Genomic DNA, 24,573 nt, shown 5'->3' on the forward strand with positions numbered 1-24,573 from the left:
TGTTGTTTCCCTGTCAAATATTTTGTAAAGAGGCAGCATTAAGCTTACATTGGATAAAAACTAACCTGTATTTATAACAACTTTGTAACTACAGTGCATTTGCTACTATTGGAGCTTACTTCGTGGATTTGTATAATAATGATCAAGCTAGCTACACCTACGGTTTCCGTATGTATGTACATGTACTAAGAACGGATTGAACTGTCCGGGTGTAGATTGTACCCTGTAGGTTTGTGCTCCTCCTGTGAAGGTTCCGTCATGTCCGGGTAGATTTTCTGTAGTTCTACAGTGGTCAGTCCCGTCTTACGCGCCTTCCTCTGACGGAAGTTTGGTTTGATGGTGTTACATCTGCCGGGCAAGGTCAGTAAGTCCTGGTCACCTGGAGGACAGAGTAATAGGTCATTTAGCTTATACTGTTAATCTGAACTCAGTGCATCAAACTAACACAAACCAAGAGTACCTGGAATCACATACATGATCACCCGTTAAAGACATGAACAACAATGTACAGGGAACTGTTTCTTTGTATTTGATTAGTTTTCTAGACAACCACCATCCTTTATTTAAGAATTTGAAGGAGAATCAATTTTGCTACACATGATGTGGAATTTTATCTACGGTAAAAGTGGAAATATTCATGTGTGGAAATGTTTGCATTATGACTCTTGAACTCATTCACCCCTGAAAACACATTTGAACTCTTCCAAATTTGAATGAGTTAAACAGATCAGTGTTGACATTTTCATATTGGCAATGGTTCTGAAATCTTTATCACTTATATATATATAATCCATATCATATATATAATCCATAAATATTTTTTCACACGTGGATATTTTCATGCAAATTTACTCGACACAAAAAACATTATCATTTCCAAATGCCAAAATATCCATTTTTACAGTATACTATGTTTTTATTGCTCACTTACATAAAGACCACTGGTACTAGTAATATGATAAGTATGTAACAGTGAGTTTTTATTGCTCACTTACATAAAGACCACTGGTACAAGTAATATGATAAGTATGTAACAATGAGTTATTATTGCTCACTTACATAAAGACCACTGGTACAAGTAATATGATAAGTATGTAACAGTGATAGCAGCAACACACAGCAGTTCCATCTCAGATAAATCAGCACAAGCATTTTATTTAATTTTGATGATGGCCACCGCTGTGCCTGAGTGACGACGCTCCTCCCCAACCCACCCTCACACACACACACACACACAAACACACACACACACACATACCTTTGTTGTCCTCTTGTGTCAGATCACCTCCAGAGTCTGTGTGTTTCTCAGAGTCATCAGCATCAGAGGTTGTCTGAGTCTTCTCACTATCCTCTGCACTCTCAATCTCGGACATTCCTCCGTGACTTATGTCGGCCGTGGTGGTTGTGGTTGAGCGAGAACTGGACCCATCTGTGATGCTGCTACTCACTGAGCGTGCCCCCTTACCACTGAGGTACGCGGGTATCACCGACACAGGCTCAACAATGGCACTTCCACTCTTATCATCGGCCTCAGATTGATCTTCTGGACTCTCAGGCAATGTGTCTGATTTAGAGGTGGAAAACGCCTGGAGTTGCTGAGCCATGATACTCTCCACAGAAGAGGGTGAAGTCTGTTTCTCCTCTGTAGGAGTGGTCAGGATTTTGGCTGGAGATGTAGGACAGGTCGTAGGAGTTGTGGGGCGAGAGATAGGTGTGGTAGGTGAGCGGGCCAGGGGAGACAGTGGGCGGGCCCGGACAGCTCGCGAATGGTGGATCCCACCCCCACTCTTCTCCTACAATACATGTATTAACCATTGACAGGCCAATGACATATCACACTGCAGATTGACATCTAATTACAACATTACTCCAGATCAAGGTGTTTAAGCAAAAGTGATAATACAGATTTTTCATAATAAAGAAAAGGGAAACATTTTGTTACCTGTACACATGCATAACACCTGAATACCATTCCATTTCATCTATTTTAACAACACTGGTTGTCAGATAAAACAAATTTTCCTTTTTTCCTAACCCTGACTGACTGTTATACACCCTAGTTCTTTGATTACCCTTACCTTAAGTGACTGACTTTCATCCTTGTCCTTGACCTTTGACCCCTTGCCACTGTCTGGTTCATTGTACTCTATAATCTTGCGTGGCTTGCGCTGTCGAACAGGTCGTTTAGGGGTTTCTGTAGTCTCCTCCACACTCTGCTCCTTGATAGGAAAGCAACCCCCGGTAGCTCCTCCTTCTCTGGTGTAGGACACAGTACTGGCCTCTGAAGGGGACTTAAGATTCAGTGCCACAGTTTCCTTGGATTTAGGGCTCTGTGGTGGGGTTTCTGTCTCTTGAATTTTTTCAAGGTCATTGCTCATTTTGTTGTCTGTACATCAAAAAATTATATTCTATAAAATTCTAAAATCAACCTAGGGTAACATGGTCATCAAAATATAATCTGACACTACTTTCACTTCAGAGACAATTTCTCATTTAAGACTGGAATAATTGTGTTGCCTTTACCTAGCATTACTGTATTAGTCACAGTGGTTGTAATTTATCAGTTAAAGTAAACCTCACAAATTTTACCTTTGCTTCTGATGACAGACGGACTTGGGGGCGGGAAGCCATCATCATGAGAAGTCTTACAGCGATGATGCTGGGCGTCTAGGGTGTTGATGACGATGCGGATCAGTGTCTGTATGATGGCCGACACAGGGGAGGTGTAGAACTGGTACTGTTAACACAACACTCATACTTTACACATTACTCACAAAACTTCAACTAAAAATATTGTAATAAAAATGTTCAGGTGTTTCAAATACTCCAAAACTTCCAATGATACTAATATCAAAGTTTTACTTTATACACAAATAATGTACGCATCAAATGTGTACGCATTAAATGTGTCGCAACGTTTAAAGACCGACATGGCCCTTTGTCAAGCCATGACATGTTTAATATGTACGCTGTTTATGTATAAAGTAAAACTTTGATATTACATATTTCTAAACTATTGAATCTTATTGAAGATATTCCAATGATACTGTGTAACAAAAGTTGAATAGAGATGATGGCCATATGGCAGTTTATGAACTGGTAACACACTACAAACCTATAGTCGCCTCTGGTAATATCATTGGAGGACTATTAATGTGGGAAGACAAATGTCTAAGGTTTGATAAATAGAAGAGGCCCAGAGGGCCTGTATCGCTCACCTGAAAATGTTTAAAATAATTGGTATGAAGTAGGTGCTGTAAGTACATATGAAATTTCAGAAAGATCCATCCAGTACTTGAGATATGGCGAGAACAAACTTCAAACAGAGCCCCACCCCTATGCAACCTAGGGGGGTCATACCCCTATTGGGTCCCACCTCTCAGGCCCCTGGTGGGCCAAACCCACAGTTTATACAAAATTGGTTCCCCTTCACCCAAGGATGCTTCAGAACAAATATGGAACAAATCCTTTTATTCCAACAGAAGAAAAAGGATTTTAAAGAATTTGATATATTTCCCCTATTGGGCCCCGCACCTCAGCCCCAGGGGGGGCCAGACCCACGGTTTATACAAAATTGGTTCCCCTTCACCCAAGGATGCTTCAGACCAAATATGGAACAAATCCTTTTATTCCTACCGATGAAGAGGGATTTTAAAGAATAACTTGCTATGTTTTCCCTATTTGCCCCCGCCCCTCAGGCCCCTTGGGGGCCACACCCATGGTTTATACAAAATTGGTTCCCTTTCTCCCAAGGATGCTTTTGACCACAATTGGTCAAAATCTGCTCAGTCGTTCATGACTAGTAGCGTTTTAAAGGAAAAGTTGACGGACGGACGGACGACAGACGGACGGACAACGGACGACAGACGCTGCGGTAGGGCATAAGCTCACCATGGTCCTTCAGACCAGGTGAGCTAATAAATGTAAGCAAACAATGGAATTGTGTAATCGACCGTGTAGAGTATGTCCAGTAGAGTTGACAGCCAGGAAATACCAGTATACAGGTACGAGAGTGTGATGTCTGTGTTACCTACCTTGTAGAGTATGACCAGCAGAGTTGACAGCCAGGAGATACGAGTGTGGGGCTCAAGGAACCACAAAGTATAGTTAGGAGGCTGGTAGTCGCTGGCGTAGCGCTGGGGAGATGGGCTGTACTGGAGAAGCAGCAGTGTAATGGGCAGTATGGTACTGCCAAGGCCAAAGTTACGGTCAAGCACCTGTAACAGGTAGACCATTTGTTCAGTAAATAGCAAGTGCATTCATAATCAATATAAATACAATTTATTTTTGAGGACCAAAAGATCAAAAGTAATGTACTAACAATGTTTCAATCATATGTTGTCTTCATATAACAAAGGGAAAATAAAATTTAAAAAAAAAAAATTGTAAAAGAATGAGTTCATGTTTAATGCAAATGGAAATAACACAACATTGAGACTTACTGCAGGAACTCCAGACAGAAACGCATTGAATACGGCTGAGGTTCTGAAAACAAACATCACAAGACTTTAAACTCTACATCAGCCTTCAGCTCAGGACATTTATCATCTCACAAGAAAGGGTCAGACAGGCCAAAGAGGCAAAAAGGGCCTTATCTTTCGACATGTTTTTCAGGCATTTAGGAAACATGGTAAAATTAGCAGAACTTGCTAAAAAGCATGGTGAATGAGGGACGATGAGATAATATACCTTAGCTTGTTAGGAGGCACGCTGAAGGATTTCTCTGTCTGGTTATAGCCCAGTAAGATGTTCAGGTGTCTCAGGACAATATTCTAAAAAAACACAAAAACTGTTATAACACAAGGATAATATAGGGTCTTAGATACAAAAGAAAACAGGACCAAATATTTCCAATGAGTTATGGTCTTAAGTTTTCAAAATAACATCTTCAAGATGCCTGACAATCTGTAATTTGAATCTAAATGCATGCAGTGTTAAGGGAGTTCATGCATATTCAATTAATTTCTCACTTATGATAAATTTATCCAGTGATATCTTTGTGCCACCGTTACAGCCAAACCTTCACACCCCTCTACTTATATTTACATACTCAATACCAATCACCCTGTATACCCTTCAGGATGATTCGATCCATACTCTGAGTAAGCACCCAGCTGATTCATCCAGCTATACAACTCATACAATGTTGGCTCTACAGCTCTACAACTCATACACTGTTGGCTCTAGAGCTATACAACTCATACAACGTTGGCTCTACAGCTCTACATCTATACAACTCATACAATGTTGTCTCTACAGCTCTACAACTCATACAATGATGGCTCTACAGCTCTACAACTCATACAATGATGGCTCTACAGCTCTACAACTCATACAATGATGGCTCTACAGCTCTACAAATCATGCAATGTTAGCTCTACAGCTCTACAACTCATACAATGATGGCTCTACAGCTCTACAAATCATGCAATGTTAGCTCTACAGCTCTACAACTCATACAATGTTGGCTCTACAGCTCTACAGCTATACAACTCCTACAATGTTGGCTCTACAGCTTTATAGCTATACAATACATACAATGTTGGCTCTACAGCTATACAACTCCTACAATATTGGCTCTACAGCTTTATAGCTATACAATACATACAATTTTGGCTCTACAGCTATACAACTCATACAATGATGGCTCTACAGCTATACAACTCATACAACGTTGGCTCTACAGCTCTACAACTCATACATTGTTGGCCCTACAGCTATACAACTCATACAATGGTGGCTCTACAGCTGTACAACTCATACTATGTTGGCTCTACAGCTCTACAACTCATTCAATGTTGGCTCTACAGCTATACAACTCCTACAATGTTGGCTCTAGAGCTTTATAGCTATACAATACATACAATTTTGGCTCTACAGCTATACAACTCATACAACGTTGGCTCTACAGCTCTACAACTCATTCAATGTTGGCTCTACAGCTATACAACTCATACAATGATGGCTCTACAGCTATACAACTCATACAATGATGGCTCTACAGCTATACAACTCATACAACGTTGGCTCTACAGCTCTACAACTCATTCAATGTTGGCTCTACAGCTATACAACTCATACAACGTTGGCTCTACAGCTCTACAACTCATACAATGTTGGCTCTACACCTCTACAACTCATACAATGTTGGCTCTACAGCTCTACAGCTTTACAGCTATACAATACATACAATGTTGGCTCTACAGCTCTACATCTATACAACTCATACAATGTTTGCTCTACAGCTCTACAACTCATACATTGTTGGCCCTACAGCTATACAACTCATACAATGTTGGCTCACAGCTATACAACTCATACAATGTTGACTCTACAGCTATATAACTCATACAATGTTGGCTCTACAGCTCTACAACTCATACATTGTTGGCCCTACAGCTATACAACTCATACAATGATGGCTCTACAGCTATACAACTCATACAATGGTGGCTCTACAGCTGTACAACTCATACAATGTTGGCTCTACACCTCTACAACTCATACAATGTTGGCTCTACAGCTATACAACTCCTACAATATTGGCTCTACAGCTTTATAGCTATACAATACATACAATTTTGGCTCTACAGCTATACAACTCATACAATGTTGACTCTACAGCTATACAACTCATACAACGTTGGCTCTACAGCTCTACAACTCATACAATGTTGGCCCTACAGCTATACAACTCATACAATGTAGGCTCTACAGCTGTACAACTCATACAATGATGGCTCTACAGCTATACAACTCATACAACGTTGGCTCTACAGCTCTACAACTCATACAATGTTGGCTCTACAGCTATACAACTCATACAATGTTGGCTCTTCATATCTTTCTTGATATCTTTTAGGTATGTTTTGTAGGAATGTCCTCAACACACAGAAACTTGCTTTTGATGAATATTTTAATTGAAAAACAGCTTCATATGCCTTATTTACTAGCTATTACCAAACGATTGCATCATGATTATATTTATAATATGATTTTAGAAACCTGTGTCTTGCTGGTGTTTTTGTCATCATTCTCGTGTCCACACTTCACCATAAACTGTAAACAGAAAGGAAACAAACCTTTCAGCTTAGCTTTCATAATCTAAAACAACAGTACAAGTTCTCTTTAAAGAGGGAGTGAACTCAGTAAAATGTTACAATCAAGCTTTGCCAATACGAAGGTATGTATGAAGTGCTGTGACATGGTTGTAAAAAAGTAATGGGGACAAAATGGGATTCCAACCCCGAACCTTGAAACTCTACATGGGCGCTCTATGAACAGAGATCTCTGGTCATCACTGATTAACTCAATTCAGCTCAGGTACAGCACTAGTAGGTTAACACTGAATGCTGAAGTAAGTACAGGTACAGCACTAGTAGGTTAACACTGAATGCTGAGGTAAGTACAGGTACAGCACTAGTAGGTTAACACTGAATGCTGAAGTAAGTACAGGTACAGCACTAGTAGGTTAACACTGAATGCTGAAGTAAGAACAGGTACCATTAAGTATCACAACATGACAATCTATCATGTGACCTCTAACCTTCATCAGGAGGTTGACCAGTGTGTAGACCGTGTCTCTGTCCACTCCCTCCATATCCATGGCTTTCTGTAGCAGGGCTGTGAAGTTACTTTCCTCGTCTGTAAACTCCTTCAGCTGACCACCTGCCAAATCACATCACATTATTTATTTTCCAAACACACATAGCATTAAGGAGATAACAATGGGTGGTTTGTTTCTGTATTCATAGTTGATGATTACATTATCAAAAAAGAACTAGCTTCATTTTCTTTAAACACAGTTTCCTCATCTCAAATTTCCAAATATGAAAAGCATTGTTTGATCTAAGGAAAGCTGATGTAACTGAGGCATGGCATGTAAACCAGACAAGTGCCATCACTGGTTCATTAACTACTTACCTGGGAACATCATATTACCGAAGGTTCCCATGTTGTGTTTGGCGGTCATGCGTCGACCAAGGTTGAAGTAAGGTTCTGACTGCTGTCTGATACAAGACTTCTCTTTGGCTTGGTCTACTGTGCATAACAATCAACAACGTCATAAAAACTTGTTATACTGCCATCATTTAAAAAGAATGGCATTATAAAGAAATGTGGCAATATATAAAAGAAGATGAGCAAGGTGGCAAATGAAATAAGGGGCATTATATGGAAGTTTTGTAAAAATAGGATCAGTACAATTGTATTACATATCCATGATGGAGGTATTTCTAAGCTATCAATTAGGTGTATTAACAATGGTTTTGTGGCACATTTGTTATAACTCCTCCTTCCTTTTATTTCAGTGAATGATCTAGAGTAAAACTTTTTTTCCTGTATTTTAACTAAACAAATTGTTTATCCCTGAAGGTATCAACTGAGTCTCCTACTGATGCTTCTTTGACTTTAATTCTACGTAAATGCACATTTAAGATAAATAGACACACGACAGTCACATTGTCAAGTGATATTTTTTTTTACCAAAAGCAATTTCATTAAAACCTTGTTTAGAGGTCAGACACAAGTTGTTCCCATAGCTGGGAGTTTAGTCCATACCAGTATATACGAGTTCTATAATGGGTTGCAATATTCAAACTGAATGTTTCATTGCTCACCTTACAGATGTCACTAAATGCGAAAATTCCTGAACTATTACATTTATAGTTGTCTATCTCATCACTGTCAGGATTTTACAAAGGGAAATTACACACTAAAACAAACACTGGAAACAGAAACTTTAAACTAGGTACTTGATATGTAATTTCTAACTTTAAACAAGGTACTTGATATGTAATTTCTAACTTTAAACAAGGTACCTGATATGTAATTTCTAACTTTAAACAAGGTACTTGATATGTAATTTCTAACTTTAAACAAGGTACTTGGTATGTAATTTCTAAGACAAGTGACTTGTCTAAATTTTAGTGATAATGTACTTGGTTGTCTAGCTTTTAGTGACAAGAAACTGGGTTGTGATGTTATTGTCCAGTAGAGGATGGTAGTGCGGGGGGGGGAGGGGTAGGGTCACATCATTAGTTGGTTACTTCACACCAAACACACTGATTTTCAAGTAGGTTTTAGTGAAATTAAATCAAATATCTTGAATTTGTTCTATAGCAGGACAGTCTTTAAACAACACCGATGCCTAACATGGACCACAGCCAGTGGCATTACCTCTCGTACAGAGTACCTTTAGAGGACATTTCTAAGAATAAGTAAATAACAAACATGATGCAGAATCTTTCCACTTTCTCTACATGTAAAAGTTTTTAAAAATATGGTAGCCACGGTAACTTGAGGGATGTGTCATATATTACATAACTTATACAGAGAAACCTGTCTGCAGTGATAACCATGGAAACAGATTTTATTTTAAAGTACACAGTTATTTTGATGATACAGGTTCAATTTACAAGTGATTGCCTACTAAGATAGAAATAAAGGTCTGTTAAATTAACAGGCATCTGTGTCTCATATCTTTCAAGTCACCTGGCTTTTAGATCAAACATCTTCTAGTTATAAAAAGGAAAACCAATCGTTATGATTCAGTCCAATTATCTTGTGTAAAAAATCTATGTATTTGAAGAAAAATATCTTAAGGAAAAAAATTGTCTCTGTTATTTAATCAACCAACATATTCACAATAAAAATGTCAACATTTCAAATTCTCAAATTATAGAAAAGGGAGGGAACTTGCTTGAATATGAATGGTAGAATAATAATAAAAAAGTATATTCAATTCTGAGGGTTAAAAAACATACGCTGTATATATGAAAAATGAAAACTACTTATAAAAAATGAAATGGTTAAAACACTATAAAAACATAATGATATTAAATACTAAAACATTAACATACCAAATAATGTTATATTAATATGAATCCAACATAAAACAATGTCACAGTTCACATGAATTACATCTCATTATTACTGTAATACTATACGTCCAGTTCCTGGACAAATGAACTGAAATAAAAAGACATTAGGTTAAACCAGTACTCTGCAACCCAAAGTGATTGTTAAAGATGGCAAACATAAAGCAGCGCTTAGATAGGGGGTCACAACAAGGAGTCTATAAACGTTTTTCTTACATCATGAAATGTTTTGTTCTATCGGATGATTGTTTTCTCTTACAAAAAAACTTAGCAAACTCCAGAACTTAAGACACATATTCAGTCATTGGTCTTTTCAGTAAAACTCTTTGTATTTTGTGTTTTTGTTTGTGCAGATTAAACAGATTGAAATAAACCTTAGTTCATTTTTTTTCTGTGATAGAACAATGCTGTGATTTTGCACAGAAAGTGTTGTAACTAATTCAGAATCCCCTTGTGACCCCCTGTTAATGTGTGGTATCTGCAGCCGACATCAAGAAGCACCACCCAGGAGTACAGGACTTACAATGGAGCTTATGTAAGTGAATCCTCCATTTATGGTGGTGAGGAGCTCGAGCTGAAACACAGACAAGGCACACAAAACATGGCAGCAGGAATAACCCTGGCTACAATAAACCAGTCATCACTGCCTCAGTGTATCGCTTCTACTGCTCTTTATCTTTTTTTATTCATTTCAAACACACAAATGAAAAGCAGACAAGCTCTGAAATCTCTTCACCAATGGACTGCATGGGCTAACTTTAGATAACAACAAAATATAAAAGTATATTATAAGCTACTGTTTGGAGATTCAACACAGTTTGCCCTTGCAACACAGTGTTCAAATGCTTTAAAACTCAGTCAACCTATTCTCATTATCAACTCACAGCTAATCTGGACTCATATAATCTCACAGCTGACCTGGACTCATATAATCTCACATCTGACCCAGATTCATATATTCTCACAGCTGCCATGGACTCATAATATCTCACAGCTGATCTGGTCTCATATAATCTCACAGCTGACCAGGTCTCATATAATCTCACAGCTGACCTGGACTCATTTCTCTCACAGCTGCCCTAGACTCATATACTCTCCCAGCTGACCAGGTCTCATATAATCTCACAGCTGACCTAGACTCATATACTCACCCAGCTGACCTAGACTCATATAATCTCACAGCTCACCTGGACTCATATACCCTCACAGCTGACCTAGACTCATATCCTCTCCCAGCTGACCTAGACTCATATAATTTCATAGCTGACCTGGACTCATATAATCTCACAGCTGACCAGGTCTCATATAATCTCACAGCTGACCTGGTCTCATATACTCCCACAGCTGACCTGGACTCATATAATCTCAGCGCTGACCTGGACTCATATAATCTCACAGCTGACCTAGACTCATTTCTCTCACAGCTGACCTAGACTCATATACTCTCCCAGCTGACCTACACTCATATAATCTCACAGCTGACCTGGACTCATATACTCTAACAGCTTACCTAGACTCATATAATCTCACAGCTGACCTGGTCTCATATACTCCCACAGCTGACCTGGACTCATATACTCCCACAGCTGACCTATACTCACATACTCTCACAGCTGACTTAATGGACTCATATAAACTCACAGCCCATAAACTCACAGCTGACCTGGACTCATATAATCTCACAGCTGCCCTAGACTCATATCCTCTCCCAGCCGACCTAGACTCATATACTCTCAGCGCTGACCTGGACTTATATAATCTCACATCTGACCTGGTCTTATATATAATCTCACAGCTGACCTGGTCTCATATACTCCCACAGCTGACCTATACTCACATACTCTCACAGCTGACTTAATGGACTCATATAAACTCACAGCCCATAAACTCACAGCTGACCTCAACTCATTTCTCTCACAGCTGACCTAGCCTCATATACTCTCCCAGCTGACCTAGATTCATATACTCTCCCAGCTGACCTACACTCGTATAATCTCACAGCTGACCTGGACTCATATACTCTCACAGCTGACTTAATGGACTCATATAAACTCACAGCCCATAAACTCACAGCTGACCTCAACTCATTTCTCTCACAGCTGACCTAGACTCATATACTCTAACAGCTGACCTAGACTCATATACTCTCCCAGCCGACCTAGACTCATATACTCTCAGCGCTGACCTGGACTCATATAATCTCACATCTGACCTGGTCTCATATATAATCTCACAGCTGACCTGGACTCATATAATCTCAGCGCTGACCTGGACTCATATAATCTCACAGCTGACCTAGACTCATATAATCTCACAGCTGACCTAGACCCATATAATCTCACAGCTGACCTGGACTCATATACTCTCACAACTGACCTTGACTCATATAATCTCACAACTGACCTTGACTCATATAATCTCACAGCTGACCTAGACTCATATAATCTCACAGCTGACCTAGACCCGTATAATCTCACAGCTGACCTGGACTCATATACTCTCACAGCTGACCTTGACTCATATAATCTCACAGCTGACCTTGACTCATATACTCCTACAGCTGACCTATACTCATATACTCTCACAGCTGACTTAATGGACTCATATAAACTCACAGCCCATAAACTCACAGCTGACCCAGGACTCATTTAAATTTAGGGCTATGTATTTGGCAAATAATTTGATATGTTCAGGTCTGGCTTTTAACAATTTACTGACTGAGCAATATGTATAAACTGACTTTACAATGTATTAGATATTGTAATGATATGTTCAGGTCTGGCTTATAACAATGTACTGACTGAGCAATATGTATAAACTGACTTTATAATGTATTAGAAATTGTAAAACAATCACATTTCTTTTCATTAAAGTTATCACTGGGCATAAAAGTCAAATGTAACATTCCAAGACAAGATACTTCTATTTTTCATAAAACATTTGTAAGAATGATTCCTATGAAACAAGGTCATTTAGAATAACCAATTATAATCTAGATATTATTTATTGAGGTTCCTCTGTAAAAATAAACACATGTGCCTTATAAGAGCAAAGATATTTTACGGGAAATATGAATACAATATTGTGTATTGTAAAGAAAAAGACAAAAAAAATCCACAATCCTAAACAATGCAACAGACTTATAATAATTAAATACCGGTACATGACAAGGAACAGAAATTAGGCAGCTCTTAAATGTTTGTCTATGCCTATCAATAGAAAGGGAGATAACAACTTGTATTGACCGCTGACACTTACGTTTCGGTGGGGTGGTCTTGGTAAGGAGATGCATCGGTACTGACACGGCCCGCCGGTATGGGGGTTTCCCATTCATACTCATGCTCAGGGACCGGATACTGTCTGTCCGTGCCATCGCAAACCTGGCTCTGTTTATCTTCCTTAGGAAGTGTTCACTCTCCCTATCACTGCTGGTAAGATCTACAGTAGAGAGGGGACACTGTCAGCACAGATTTATATCACACAGGTTCTTCTGTCTCTCATAATATATATAAGGTATTAACCTTCTGTTTGTTAATTTATTAAACTTCAGTTCTACAAAACATAATTGCTTCTCAGAGAAGAATTTCCAGAAATCATTAGTTTAGAACTGTCATGTAGTCCCTTTCTAGTTTTCTATAAAAAGTCTGTGAGAAATTTATTGAGGATTCAATTAAATGATGTTATTGACAGCAAAACCATCTTTAGGTTTGATGCCAAAAATGGAGATTGATAAAATTAAGTATGTTTTGTTTAGTAAAAAGAAAAGCAAGCTTTTTCAAGGGTCCTCAATGCAATACACTTGTTATACAGTCAAGAAATGACCCTCTAGAGAACCGTACAGAGTCAATGAGATGTACAGGATTATGGACCCTCTAGAGAACCATACAGAGTCAATGAGGTGTATAGGATTATGGGCCCTCTAGAGAACCGTACAGAGTCAATGAGGTGTATAGGATTATGGACCCTCTAGAGAACCGTACAGAGTCAATGAGGTGTATAGGATTATGGACCCTCTGGAGAACCGTACAGAGTCAATGAGATGTATATGATGATGGACCCTCTAGAGAACCGTACAGAGTCAATGAGATGCATAGGATTATGGACCCTCTAGAGAACCGTACAGAGTAAATGAGGTGTATAGGATTATGGACCCTCTAGAGAATCGTACAGAGTCAATGAGGTGTATAGGATTATGGCCCCTCTAGAGAACCGTACAGAGTCAATGAGGGGTATAGGATTATGGACCCTCTAGAGAATCGTACAGAGTCAATGAGGTGTATAGGATTATGGGCCCTCTAGAGAACCGTACAGAGTCAATGAGGGGTATAGGATTATGGACCCTCTAGAGAATCGTACAGAGTCAATGAGGTGTATAGGATTATGGGCCCTCTAGAGAACCGTACAGAGTCAATGAGATGCATAGGATTATGGACCCTCTAGAGAACCATACAGAGTCAATGAGATGTATAGGATTATGGACCCTCTAGAGAACAGTACAGAGCCAATGAGGTGTATAGGATTATGGACCCTCTGGAGAACCGTACAGAGCCAATGAGATGTATATGATGATGGACCCTCTAGAGAACCGTACAGAGTCAACGAGATGTATAGGATTATGGACCCTCTAGAGAACTGTACAGAGTCAATGAGGTGTATAGGATTATGGACCCTCTAGAGAACGGTACAGAGTCAATGAGATGTATAGGATTATGGACTCTCTAGAGAACCATACAGAGTCAATGAGATGTATAGGATTGTGGACCCTCTAGAGAAATGTACAGAGTCAATGAGGTGTATAGGATTATGGGCCCTCTAGAGAACCGTACAGAGTCAATGAGGGGTATAGGATTATGGACCCTCTAGAGAACAGTACAGAGTCAATGAGGAGTATAGGATTATGGACCCTCTAGAGAATCGTACAGAGTCAATGAGGTGTATAGGATTATGGACCCTCTAGAGAACGGTACAGAGTCAATGAGATGTATAGGATTGTGGACCCTCTAGAGAAATGTACAGAGTCAATGAGGTGTATAGGATTATGGGCCCTCTAGAGAACCGTACAGAGTCAATGCGGTGTATAGGATTATGGACCCTCTAGAGAATCGTACAGAGTCAATGAGGTGTATAGGATTATGGACCCTCTAGAGAACGGTACAGAGTCAATGAGATGTATAGGATTATGGGCTATGTCTTCACTCCTATATATATTCCTTATCAACCTTCTATGGTTCATATAGAGGGTCAGAAGCTGATTATAATCTAATACTGCAATGTAAGCTTTCCAACTGAAATTCAAAATTCTGTAATCAGATCAGTATCGTCTGTTAAGAGATAGGAAAAAGAAGCGGACCCAAAAATGATCCTTGTGGAATACCCGAAGTACACTTTTCAATTCCGAATCCTCTCTATTGAGTTACCTATATATTCTGTTGTCTACATCTTGATATAGTTTTAATTCCTCCATCAATACAGATGGTTGTGGACACGTGGAGTTAAAAGTGACAGAAGGTACATTTTACAGGACAAAGATCAGAGTACATGATAATTCAAGAAGCCAGCATTAGGCATGGGAGAGACAAACCTGAAGGATAGATGTTAGGGTTACGAAATATTGGACAAAAACACAATAAGAACAGGTGTTAAAGGTAGGGGACAGAGAGATATATATAACGTTATAAGACAAACAGGCATTCTATTACTACATGTAACAGGGGGAAAGAGTAGTGTGCTTCCACCCCAGACCCCAGACTTCCTAGTTGGACTTTATACCACTGAGCTAAAGGGAAAATTCCCTCTAGCGCAAAACTAGAAGGTGATCGTAAACCTATGTACAATTAAAATCTGCCACACTACGTATATGACATGTAGATATACCTGTAGGACAAGCGATGTCGCCATGGTTCTCCAGGTCCAATTGGGCCTCCAAGGAAAGACTGTCAAAGCGAGCCATGAAAAACTCCCAGGACAGGATCTTCTGGTCCTTTAGTACATTGGCAAGCAGCTGCATCCTCTGTAGGATCATGATCCGGTCCGAGATGACATGGTCAAACTGGAACTCCATACACTGACACAGACACTGTGAACACAAGAAATACCCGACATGTATAGCTACACTACGTACTTCACAAATTAATGTATACATTGTACCATGTTCTCACGAATTTTTATTTAGAAAAATCCACAATTTAACAAGAGGCCCAATGGGTCTGCATCACTCACCTGGTATTAATCTCACACTTGTAATCTTAAAAGTGGACTAAAATACAGCTACAGGCAGAATATCAGTGTTTGATTTAAAGAATTTTTTTAAAAGATTAAAACATATGACGCCTGTGACCTTGAATGTCGAACAAGGACATTAGGTTTAAAGTGGGTCAAGGTCATTCATTTCAACCAACTTATAGCCCTTCATCCCAGCATGCTACAGGCCCAATATCAGTACCCTGGGCCTTTTGGTTATTGAGAAGAAGTTGTTCGAAGATTTTAAGACATTTGACCCCTGTGACCTTGAAAGTGGGTCAAGTTCATTCATTTGGACACACTTTGCGGTCGTTATCCCAGCATGCTACAGGCCCAATATCAGTACACTGGGCCTTTTGGTTATTGAAAAGAAGTCATTTGAAGATTGTAAGACATCTGATCCCAGTGACCTTGAAAGTGGGTCAAGGTTATTTGAACAAACTTGGTAGTCCTTCATCCCAGCATGATACAGGCCCAATATCAGTACCCTTGGCCTTTTGGTTATTGAGAAGAAGTCGTTTAAAGATTTTAAGACATCTGATCCCAGTGACCTTAAAAGTAGGTCAAGGTCATTCATTTGAACAAACCTTGGTAGCCCTTCATCCCAGCATGCTACAGGCCCAATATCAGTACCCTTAGCCTTTTGGCTATTGAGAAGTCGTTTGAAGATTTAATGACATTTGACCAGTGACCTTGAAAGTTGGTCAAGGTCATTCATTTGGACAAACCTGGTAGCCTTTCATCCCAGCATGCTACAGGCCAAATATCAATACCCTGGGCCTTTTGGTTATTGAGAAGAATTTGTTCGAAGATTTTAAGACATTTGACCCCTGTGACCTTGAAAGTTGGTGAAGGTCATTCATTTGAACAAACTTGGAAGCCCTTTATCCCAGCATGCTACAGGCCAAATACCAGTACTCTTGGGCTTTTAGTTATTGAGAAAAAGGTGTTTGAAGATTTTAAGACATTTGACCCCTGTGACCTTGAAAGTGGGTCAAGGTCATTCATTTGAACAAACTTTGTAGCCTTTCATCCCAGCACGTACTGGCTAAATATCATCAGACTGGGCCTCTTGGTTATTCAGAAGAAGTTGTTTAAAGTAAAAGGTTGACGCCGGACAGATGCCGGACGCAGCATCATGCCATAAGCTCACTTGGCCCTTCGGCCAGGTGAGCTAAAAATCAAAGTGGGGTACTCAACTTGGATAGCCTACATGTACATGTATAAGGGTTGATAAATAGATACACCAGCCAAAATCTACATTTATATTTCTTGATAAAAACTAGAAAAGTTCTGTAGGACATGAATGCCCCTTAACTCCCTTGCAAATAAGTGTCATTGTCTGAACAATAGTAACAATGACCTTGGCATTGATCTTAAAACTCTGAAACACGAGCTCATTTGAGCTTTGTAAAATGTTAATCAAAATCCCTTCATTTTTAAAGCTGCTAGATATACATCACTGAATTGAATAACACATTTCTATATATAGTAATAGTGTAATAGGACGAGGAAATAGTGATAAAGATAGTGCCGTCGCTGGGGCTCGAACCCCCAACCCTTGGCTCTCCAGCCTGATGCTCTACCGCTGAGCTAAAGGGAAATTCCCTACAGCTTACGCTTGTAAGGCAACCTAATTAATCCACATCTTTTACACTATTTCCCCCATTTTTTAAACACCAACCCAGGTTCTATGACTCCCTGCCAAGGGTTCTCCTACCTTGATTGGGGAGAGTCAACAGCACCAATTTGTAATAGGACGAGGAAATAGTGATAAAGATAGTACCGTCGATGGGGCTCGAACCTGCGAACCTTGGCTCTCCAGCCTGATGCTCTACCGCTGAGCTAAAGGGAAATTCCCTACAGGTGACGCTTGTAGCAACCTAATAATCCACATCTTTTACAATAGTGACCTTGTCATGGGACCATACAAACCTGTTAACTTACATTAAAATGTACATTGATAGGAGCTTGATTGATTGTTTAACCACATGTACATCACCATTGAGAGGCTAATGATTCAAAGCTATGTGCCTACCTTTATGGAGGTTTTCTTAATGGTTTCTAAGTACTGTATAGTTCTCTGGGCAATCGCAGCATTGATATCGACAAGAGAGCCGATGAGGAGGCAGAAGGCATGAGCCAGGGCGGTCTGTATAACCTGGTTATGTTGTATGGTGTCTCTGTCTAGTACCCGGGCCAATACAATCACCTTCTCCACTGTAACACAAAAATATACACTAAACTTAGTACCCGGGCCAATACAATCACCTTCTCCACTGTAACACAAAAATATACACAATACTTACTCCCAGGCCAATACAATCACCTTCTCCACTGTAACACAAAAATATACACTATACTTAGTACCCGGGCCAATACAATCACCTTCTCCACTGTAACACAAAAGTATACACGCAACTAAGTACCCGAGCCAATACAATCACCTTCGCCACTGTAACACAAAAATATACAAAATACGTAGTACCCGGGCCAATACAATCACCTTCTCCACTGTAACACAAAAATATACAAAATACGAAGTACCCGGGCCAATACAATCACCTTCTCCACTGTAACACAAAAGTATACACGAAACTAAGTACCCGGGCCAATACAATCACCTTCTCCACTGCAACAAAAAAATATACACTCAACTTAGTACCCGGGCCAATACAATCACCTTATCCACTGTAACACAAAAGTAAACACTAACTAAGTACCCGGGCCAATACAATGACCTTCTCCACTGTAACACAAAAGTATACACTTAACTAAGTACCCGGGCCAATACAATCTCCTTCTCCACTTTAACACAAAAGTATACACGAAACTAAGTCCCCGAGCCAATACAATCACCTTCTCCACTGTAACGCAAAAATATACACTCAACTTAGTACCCGGGCCAATACAATCACCTTATCCACTGTAACACAAAAGTAAACACTAACTAAGTACCCGGGCCAATACAATCTCCTTCTCCACTTTAACACAAAAGTATACACGAAACTAAGTACCCGGGCCAATACAATCACCTTCTCCACTGTAACACAAAAGTAAACACTAACTAAGTACCCGGGCCAATACAATCACCTTCTCCACTGTAACACAAAAATATTCACTACAGTACAAATCTAATAGGAAGGAAGTAGTGAAAAGAATATGTGTGTTATCTGGGGCTCAAACCTGCGACGCTTGACTTTCTAGACAGATGTGCTACTGCTGTGCTAAAGGAATATTTCCTATAGCCGACACTAGTAAAGCAAGTTTGACACTATGTATAATCCAAATTCTTTACCCAAATATATAAATACTACAATATAATATACACTCCAATACTCTTCTATACATACAATGCTATATACCCTTTATCACAAAACCCATACAATAATACAGTACGAAACATACTGTGTAATACAGTAAGTACAAAGTAATCTGCCCCAGTAAGTACAATATGAGTCATAGACGCAATGTAGTACAAGTATAATGTAACAATCAGAGAAACATAGATTAACAATACAATACAATTTATTGTTAACTCATTCACCCCTAAAGACACATTTGAACTCTTCCAATTCNGCACTAAATTTAGTACCCGGGCCGATACAATCACCTTCTCCACTGTAACACAAAAATATACACTACACTTTGTACCCAGGCCAATACAATCACCTTCTCCACTGTAACACAAAAATATACACTAAACTTAGAACCTGGGCCAATACAATCACCTTCTCCACTGTAACACAAAAATATACACTAAACTTAGTACCCAGGCCAATACAATCACCTTCTCCACTGTAACACAAAAATATACACTAAACTTAGTACCCGGGCCAATAAAATCACCTTCTCCACTGTAACACAAAAATATACACTAAACTTAGTACCCGGGCCAATACAATCACCTTCTCCACTGTAACACAAAAATATACACTAAACTTAGTACCCGGGCCAATACAATCACCTTCTCCACTGTAACACAAAAATATACACTAAACTTAGTACCCGGGCCAATACAATCACCTTCTCCACTGTAACACAAAAATATACACTAAACTTAGTACCCGGGCCAATACAATCACCTTCTCCACTGTAACACAAAAATATACACTAAACTTAGTACCCGGGCCAATACAATCACCTTCTCCACTGTAACACAAAAATATACACTAAACTTAGTACCCGGGCCAATACAATCACCTTCTCCACTGTAACACAAAAATATACACTAAACTTAGTACCCGGGCCAATACAATCACCTTCTCCACTGTAACACAAAAATATACACTAAACTTAGTACCCGGGCCAATACAATCACCTTCTCCACTGTAACACAAAAATATACACTAAACTTAGTACCCGGGCCAATACAATCACCTTCTCCACTGTAACACAAAAATATACACTAAACTTAGTACCCGGGCCAATACAATCACCTTCTCCACTGTAACACAAAAATATACACTAAACTTAGTACCCGGGCCAATACAATCACCTTCTCCACTGTAACACAAAAATATACACTAAACTTAGTACCCGGGCCAATACAATCACCTTCTCCACTGTAACACAAAAATATACACTAAACTTAGTACCCGGGCCAATACAATCACCTTCTCCACTGTAACACAAAAATATACACTAAACTTAGTACCCGGGCCAATACAATCACCTTCTCCACTGTAACACAAAAATATACACTAAACTTAGTACCCGGGCCAATACAATCACCTTCTCCACTGTAACACAAAAATATACACTAAACTTAGTACCCGGGCCAATACAATCACCTTCTCCACTGTAACACAAAAATATACACTAAACTTAGTACCCGGGCCAATACAATCACCTTCTCCACTGTAACACAAAAATATACACTAAACTTAGTACCCGGGCCAATACAATCACCTTCTCCACTGTAACACAAAAATATACACTAAACTTAGTACCCGGGCCAATACAATCACCTTCTCCACTGTAACACAAAAATATACACTAAACTTAGTACCCGGGCCAATACAATCACCTTCTCCACTGTAACACAAAAATATACACTAAACTTAGTACCCGGGCCAATACAATCACCTTCTCCACTGTAACACAAAAATATACACTAAACTTAGTACCCGGGCCAATACAATCACCTTCTCCACTGTAACACAAAAATATACACTAAACTTAGTACCCGGGCCAATACAATCACCTTCTCCACTGTAACACAAAAATATACACTAAACTTAGTACCCGGGCCAATACAATCACCTTCTCCACTGTAACACAAAAATATACACTAAACTTAGTACCCGGGCCAATACAATCACCTTCTCCACTGTAACACAAAAATATACACTAAACTTAGTACCCGGGCCAATACAATCACCTTCTCCACTGTAACACAAAAATATACACTAAACTTAGTACCCAGGCCAATACAATCACCTTCTCCACTGTAACACAAAAATATACACTAAACTTAGTACCCGGGCCAATAAAATCACCTTCTCCACTGTAACACAAAAATATTCACTACAGTACAAATCTAATAGGAAGGAAGTAGTGAAAAGAATATGTGTGTTATCTGGGGCTCAAACCTGCGACGCTTGACTTTCTAGACAGATGTGCTACTGCTGTGCTAAAGGAATATTTCCTATAGCCGACACTAGTAAAGCAAGTTTGACACTATGTATAATCCAAATTCTTTACCCAAATATATAAATACTACAATATAATATACACTCCAATACTCTTCTATACATACAATGCTATATACCCTTTATCACAAAACCCATACAATAATACAGTACGAAACATACTGTGTAATACAGTAAGTACAAAGTAATCTGCCCCAGTAAGTACAATATGAGTCATAGACGCAATGTAGTACAAGTATAATGTAACAATCAGAGAAACATAGATTAACAATACAATACAATTTATTGTTAACTCATTCACCCCTAAAGACACATTTGAACTCTTCCAATTCAATGTTTGGAATAGTTGATTATAAAATTTCAGGGGTGAATGAGTTAAGTACAACGTAATAAGTATAGATAAAAAATATCAACTACAGTGATGTAAGCTGTGATCACATATTTAATGACATACCCGCAGCAAACCTGCATCGCCAATCATCAGAACTGAAGTCCTCCTCGACAAGTCTCCAGAAAACATCTGCTCCTGTTGGCAGTGTAAGGCAGTGTAGCAGTAACGGTACACACACCGATGCCAGGTGGGAGTGCTTGGCCTTTAACAGCTTCCATAGACTACAAAACATTGGAATTAAGGAATCGGTGTTAAACACGTTTCATACACAGTGAAAGCACTGACCGGGCCCTTAGTTAGAGAGTCCCAATGTTCTTTGTTATATCTCCTAGCAAAGGCATTGCATTGAAAAAATAATGACCTTTGTTTACATATAGATAACTGGTTACCATCAGAACAACAGACATAGCTGACATCAGTGTTCTCCAATCTGTAGTATAACTGGTTATAAACGGTAATCATAACCTAATTACAACATACCCTGAGCCTTTTGAGCCTTGAGAACAAGTTATTAATTTAATTCAATCTATTTCATTTCCTTTTTGTTCAGCTATTTAATCTTCATACCATCAATCTGACATCCCAGGACAATAATCCGAGTCAAGTTTGAAATATTTCCTTCTTATTTTTATCAAAGTACTTCATTCTTGGTAGAATATTATCGCACTGTTTGTGCATATCAAAAAGTAAAAAGCATCAGCCCGTATGTACAGTTAAAAGGATAAAAACAGAGTCAGCCCCTCTAGATGTTGGAAAGGTGGATCTGGCAGATGGCTTCGAGGAATTTCCGACTGTCAGTTTTACCTCCTATTTCTCTGCATTAACTATGTCAGTTTTACCTCCTCCAAAGGGAAGAACTGGTAAAGACTACCCTTTGATTCGGACATTCCTGGATTTCTGGGTATGAAGAACACTGAATTTTCCCCCAATTTGACCCCTTTTGATCCTACCCTTCAGGCCCCTGGGGAAGGGAATCATGAAAGTTTGATTTGCTTTGGAGATGGAATCATCCTGCAGATTTTATTGAAAGTGGTTCCTTGGTTGTTAAGAAAAAATTGAAAATGTGAACTGTTTACGGACAGACGACGCACAAAAGATGGACAAAATCTGAAAATGTGATCGCAATAGGTTATGAGATTATATCTTAGGTAACCTAAAAACGAAGAGCTTTCAAAGACTCTAAAAATATAGAGGTGTATGTATACAAGTTAAGATATTGTCAGTGAAATTCATGTGATCTTAAGACAACTAATGGTAATGATAAAAATTATCTATATCTGGTATAATAATTTTTTCTTCAATTTAGTAATTAGTTAGATATCCCCAGTACAACTAGGTAGTGACCTGTGCACATCAGTATAACCACACGTCTAACTTAACCATGTGTATAAATGTAGTGAGCTGTAAACACTAGGAACGCCTGCTGAAGTCAATATTGATGTTTCTATAAATAGTATCTGGGAACTACGTCACTCTGTCTTATATCTGTCCTCAGTCAATACAAAACAATTCCGCACACTAACCAGGTATTGCCAAGTGTACATTTAGAACCTTTCAGCAGTGGAAAAGTATCAGGTACGATGATAACAACTCACTGTATTGTTAAAGGAACTGTCACCTGAATTATTTACAGAAAAACGCTATCGGCTGGCCTACACAACCATAATGGCGACCCAACAGTCCTTACACGGACAGTCACCAGTCAGGGTGAAGGGCAGCTCTGTGTGTGTGGAGCACCTTAACAAAGAGACTGTGATCCTGTGTCAGGAATGTTCTCAAGTCATCTGTGTGACCTGTAGCATCAACTCACACAGGGATCACACAAACAGCTTCGTAGAGCTGTCTGACACTGTATACCAGAGGAAAACCTCTCTACAGGACTTTATCAATGAGACAGAAAACAATACACTTCCTTAACTTCTGCTGGATATTGAGGCTTCTAAAACACCCACTCACATTTCCAAGAGCTGGTCTCAAACGTTGGCCACCTGAACCGTTTCAACCGGGATACGCAAATGTAACTCAACTATCACAGCCCCATGCACTGGCATTTGTGACTAGAAATAGAATTACATCAAGAATTCCTTATGTGTGATAGTTTGTGACTATTAAATCTGTTAATAAGTAGGAGTTCTCTATGTGATGCAGTGTGTGACTATAACTTCATGCCGAGTTCACATTGACTAGAAAGCCTAGCATCAACTTGTGACTAATTAACCTAGTACACATGTACTGACTTTGTGGTTAGATAGATTTATACAGAGGTTATTTGATCTTTTGAGTAAGAAAATATATTTTGAGTAAAATAAACATGCATTCAAATTCTTTTTTTTATTTCCTGTAATGTTTTTCCTTTCAGAATATACCTTGATGTCCTACAGGCTCCCCTGTTATAGCTCATGTGTTATAT

The 24,573-nt window shown here is 39.1% G+C and overlaps 1 protein-coding gene across 1 annotated transcript in view; it reads right to left on the bottom strand.

Annotated features, from left to right (window-relative positions):
* Positions 1-18,238, bottom strand: part of LOC110448118 (protein unc-79 homolog) — a 36,017-nt gene extending 17,779 nt beyond the window's left edge. Inside the window, exons 1-13 of the mRNA XM_021494183.1 lie at positions 18,157-18,238; positions 15,753-15,954; positions 13,137-13,316; positions 7,924-8,040; positions 7,547-7,668; positions 7,006-7,059; positions 4,690-4,772; positions 4,443-4,485; positions 4,035-4,217; positions 2,590-2,737; positions 2,079-2,386; positions 1,259-1,793; positions 223-379 (exon numbers count right to left, since the gene is read on the bottom strand). Of these exons, the coding sequence (XP_021349858.1) occupies positions 223-379; positions 1,259-1,793; positions 2,079-2,386; positions 2,590-2,737; positions 4,035-4,217; positions 4,443-4,485; positions 4,690-4,772; positions 7,006-7,059; positions 7,547-7,668; positions 7,924-8,040; positions 13,137-13,316; positions 15,753-15,939 (2,117 nt within the window). The 5' untranslated portion in view covers positions 15,940-15,954; positions 18,157-18,238. The remainder of the gene's footprint in view (positions 1-222; positions 380-1,258; positions 1,794-2,078; positions 2,387-2,589; positions 2,738-4,034; positions 4,218-4,442; positions 4,486-4,689; positions 4,773-7,005; positions 7,060-7,546; positions 7,669-7,923; positions 8,041-13,136; positions 13,317-15,752; positions 15,955-18,156) is intronic.
* Positions 18,239-24,573: the final 6,335 nt, after the last annotated feature.

Source organism: Mizuhopecten yessoensis, unplaced genomic scaffold, assembly GCF_002113885.1.
Source record: "Mizuhopecten yessoensis strain PY_sf001 unplaced genomic scaffold, ASM211388v2 scaffold3837, whole genome shotgun sequence".
In the NCBI taxonomy this organism is placed as follows: domain Eukaryota; kingdom Metazoa; phylum Mollusca; class Bivalvia; order Pectinida; family Pectinidae; genus Mizuhopecten; species Mizuhopecten yessoensis.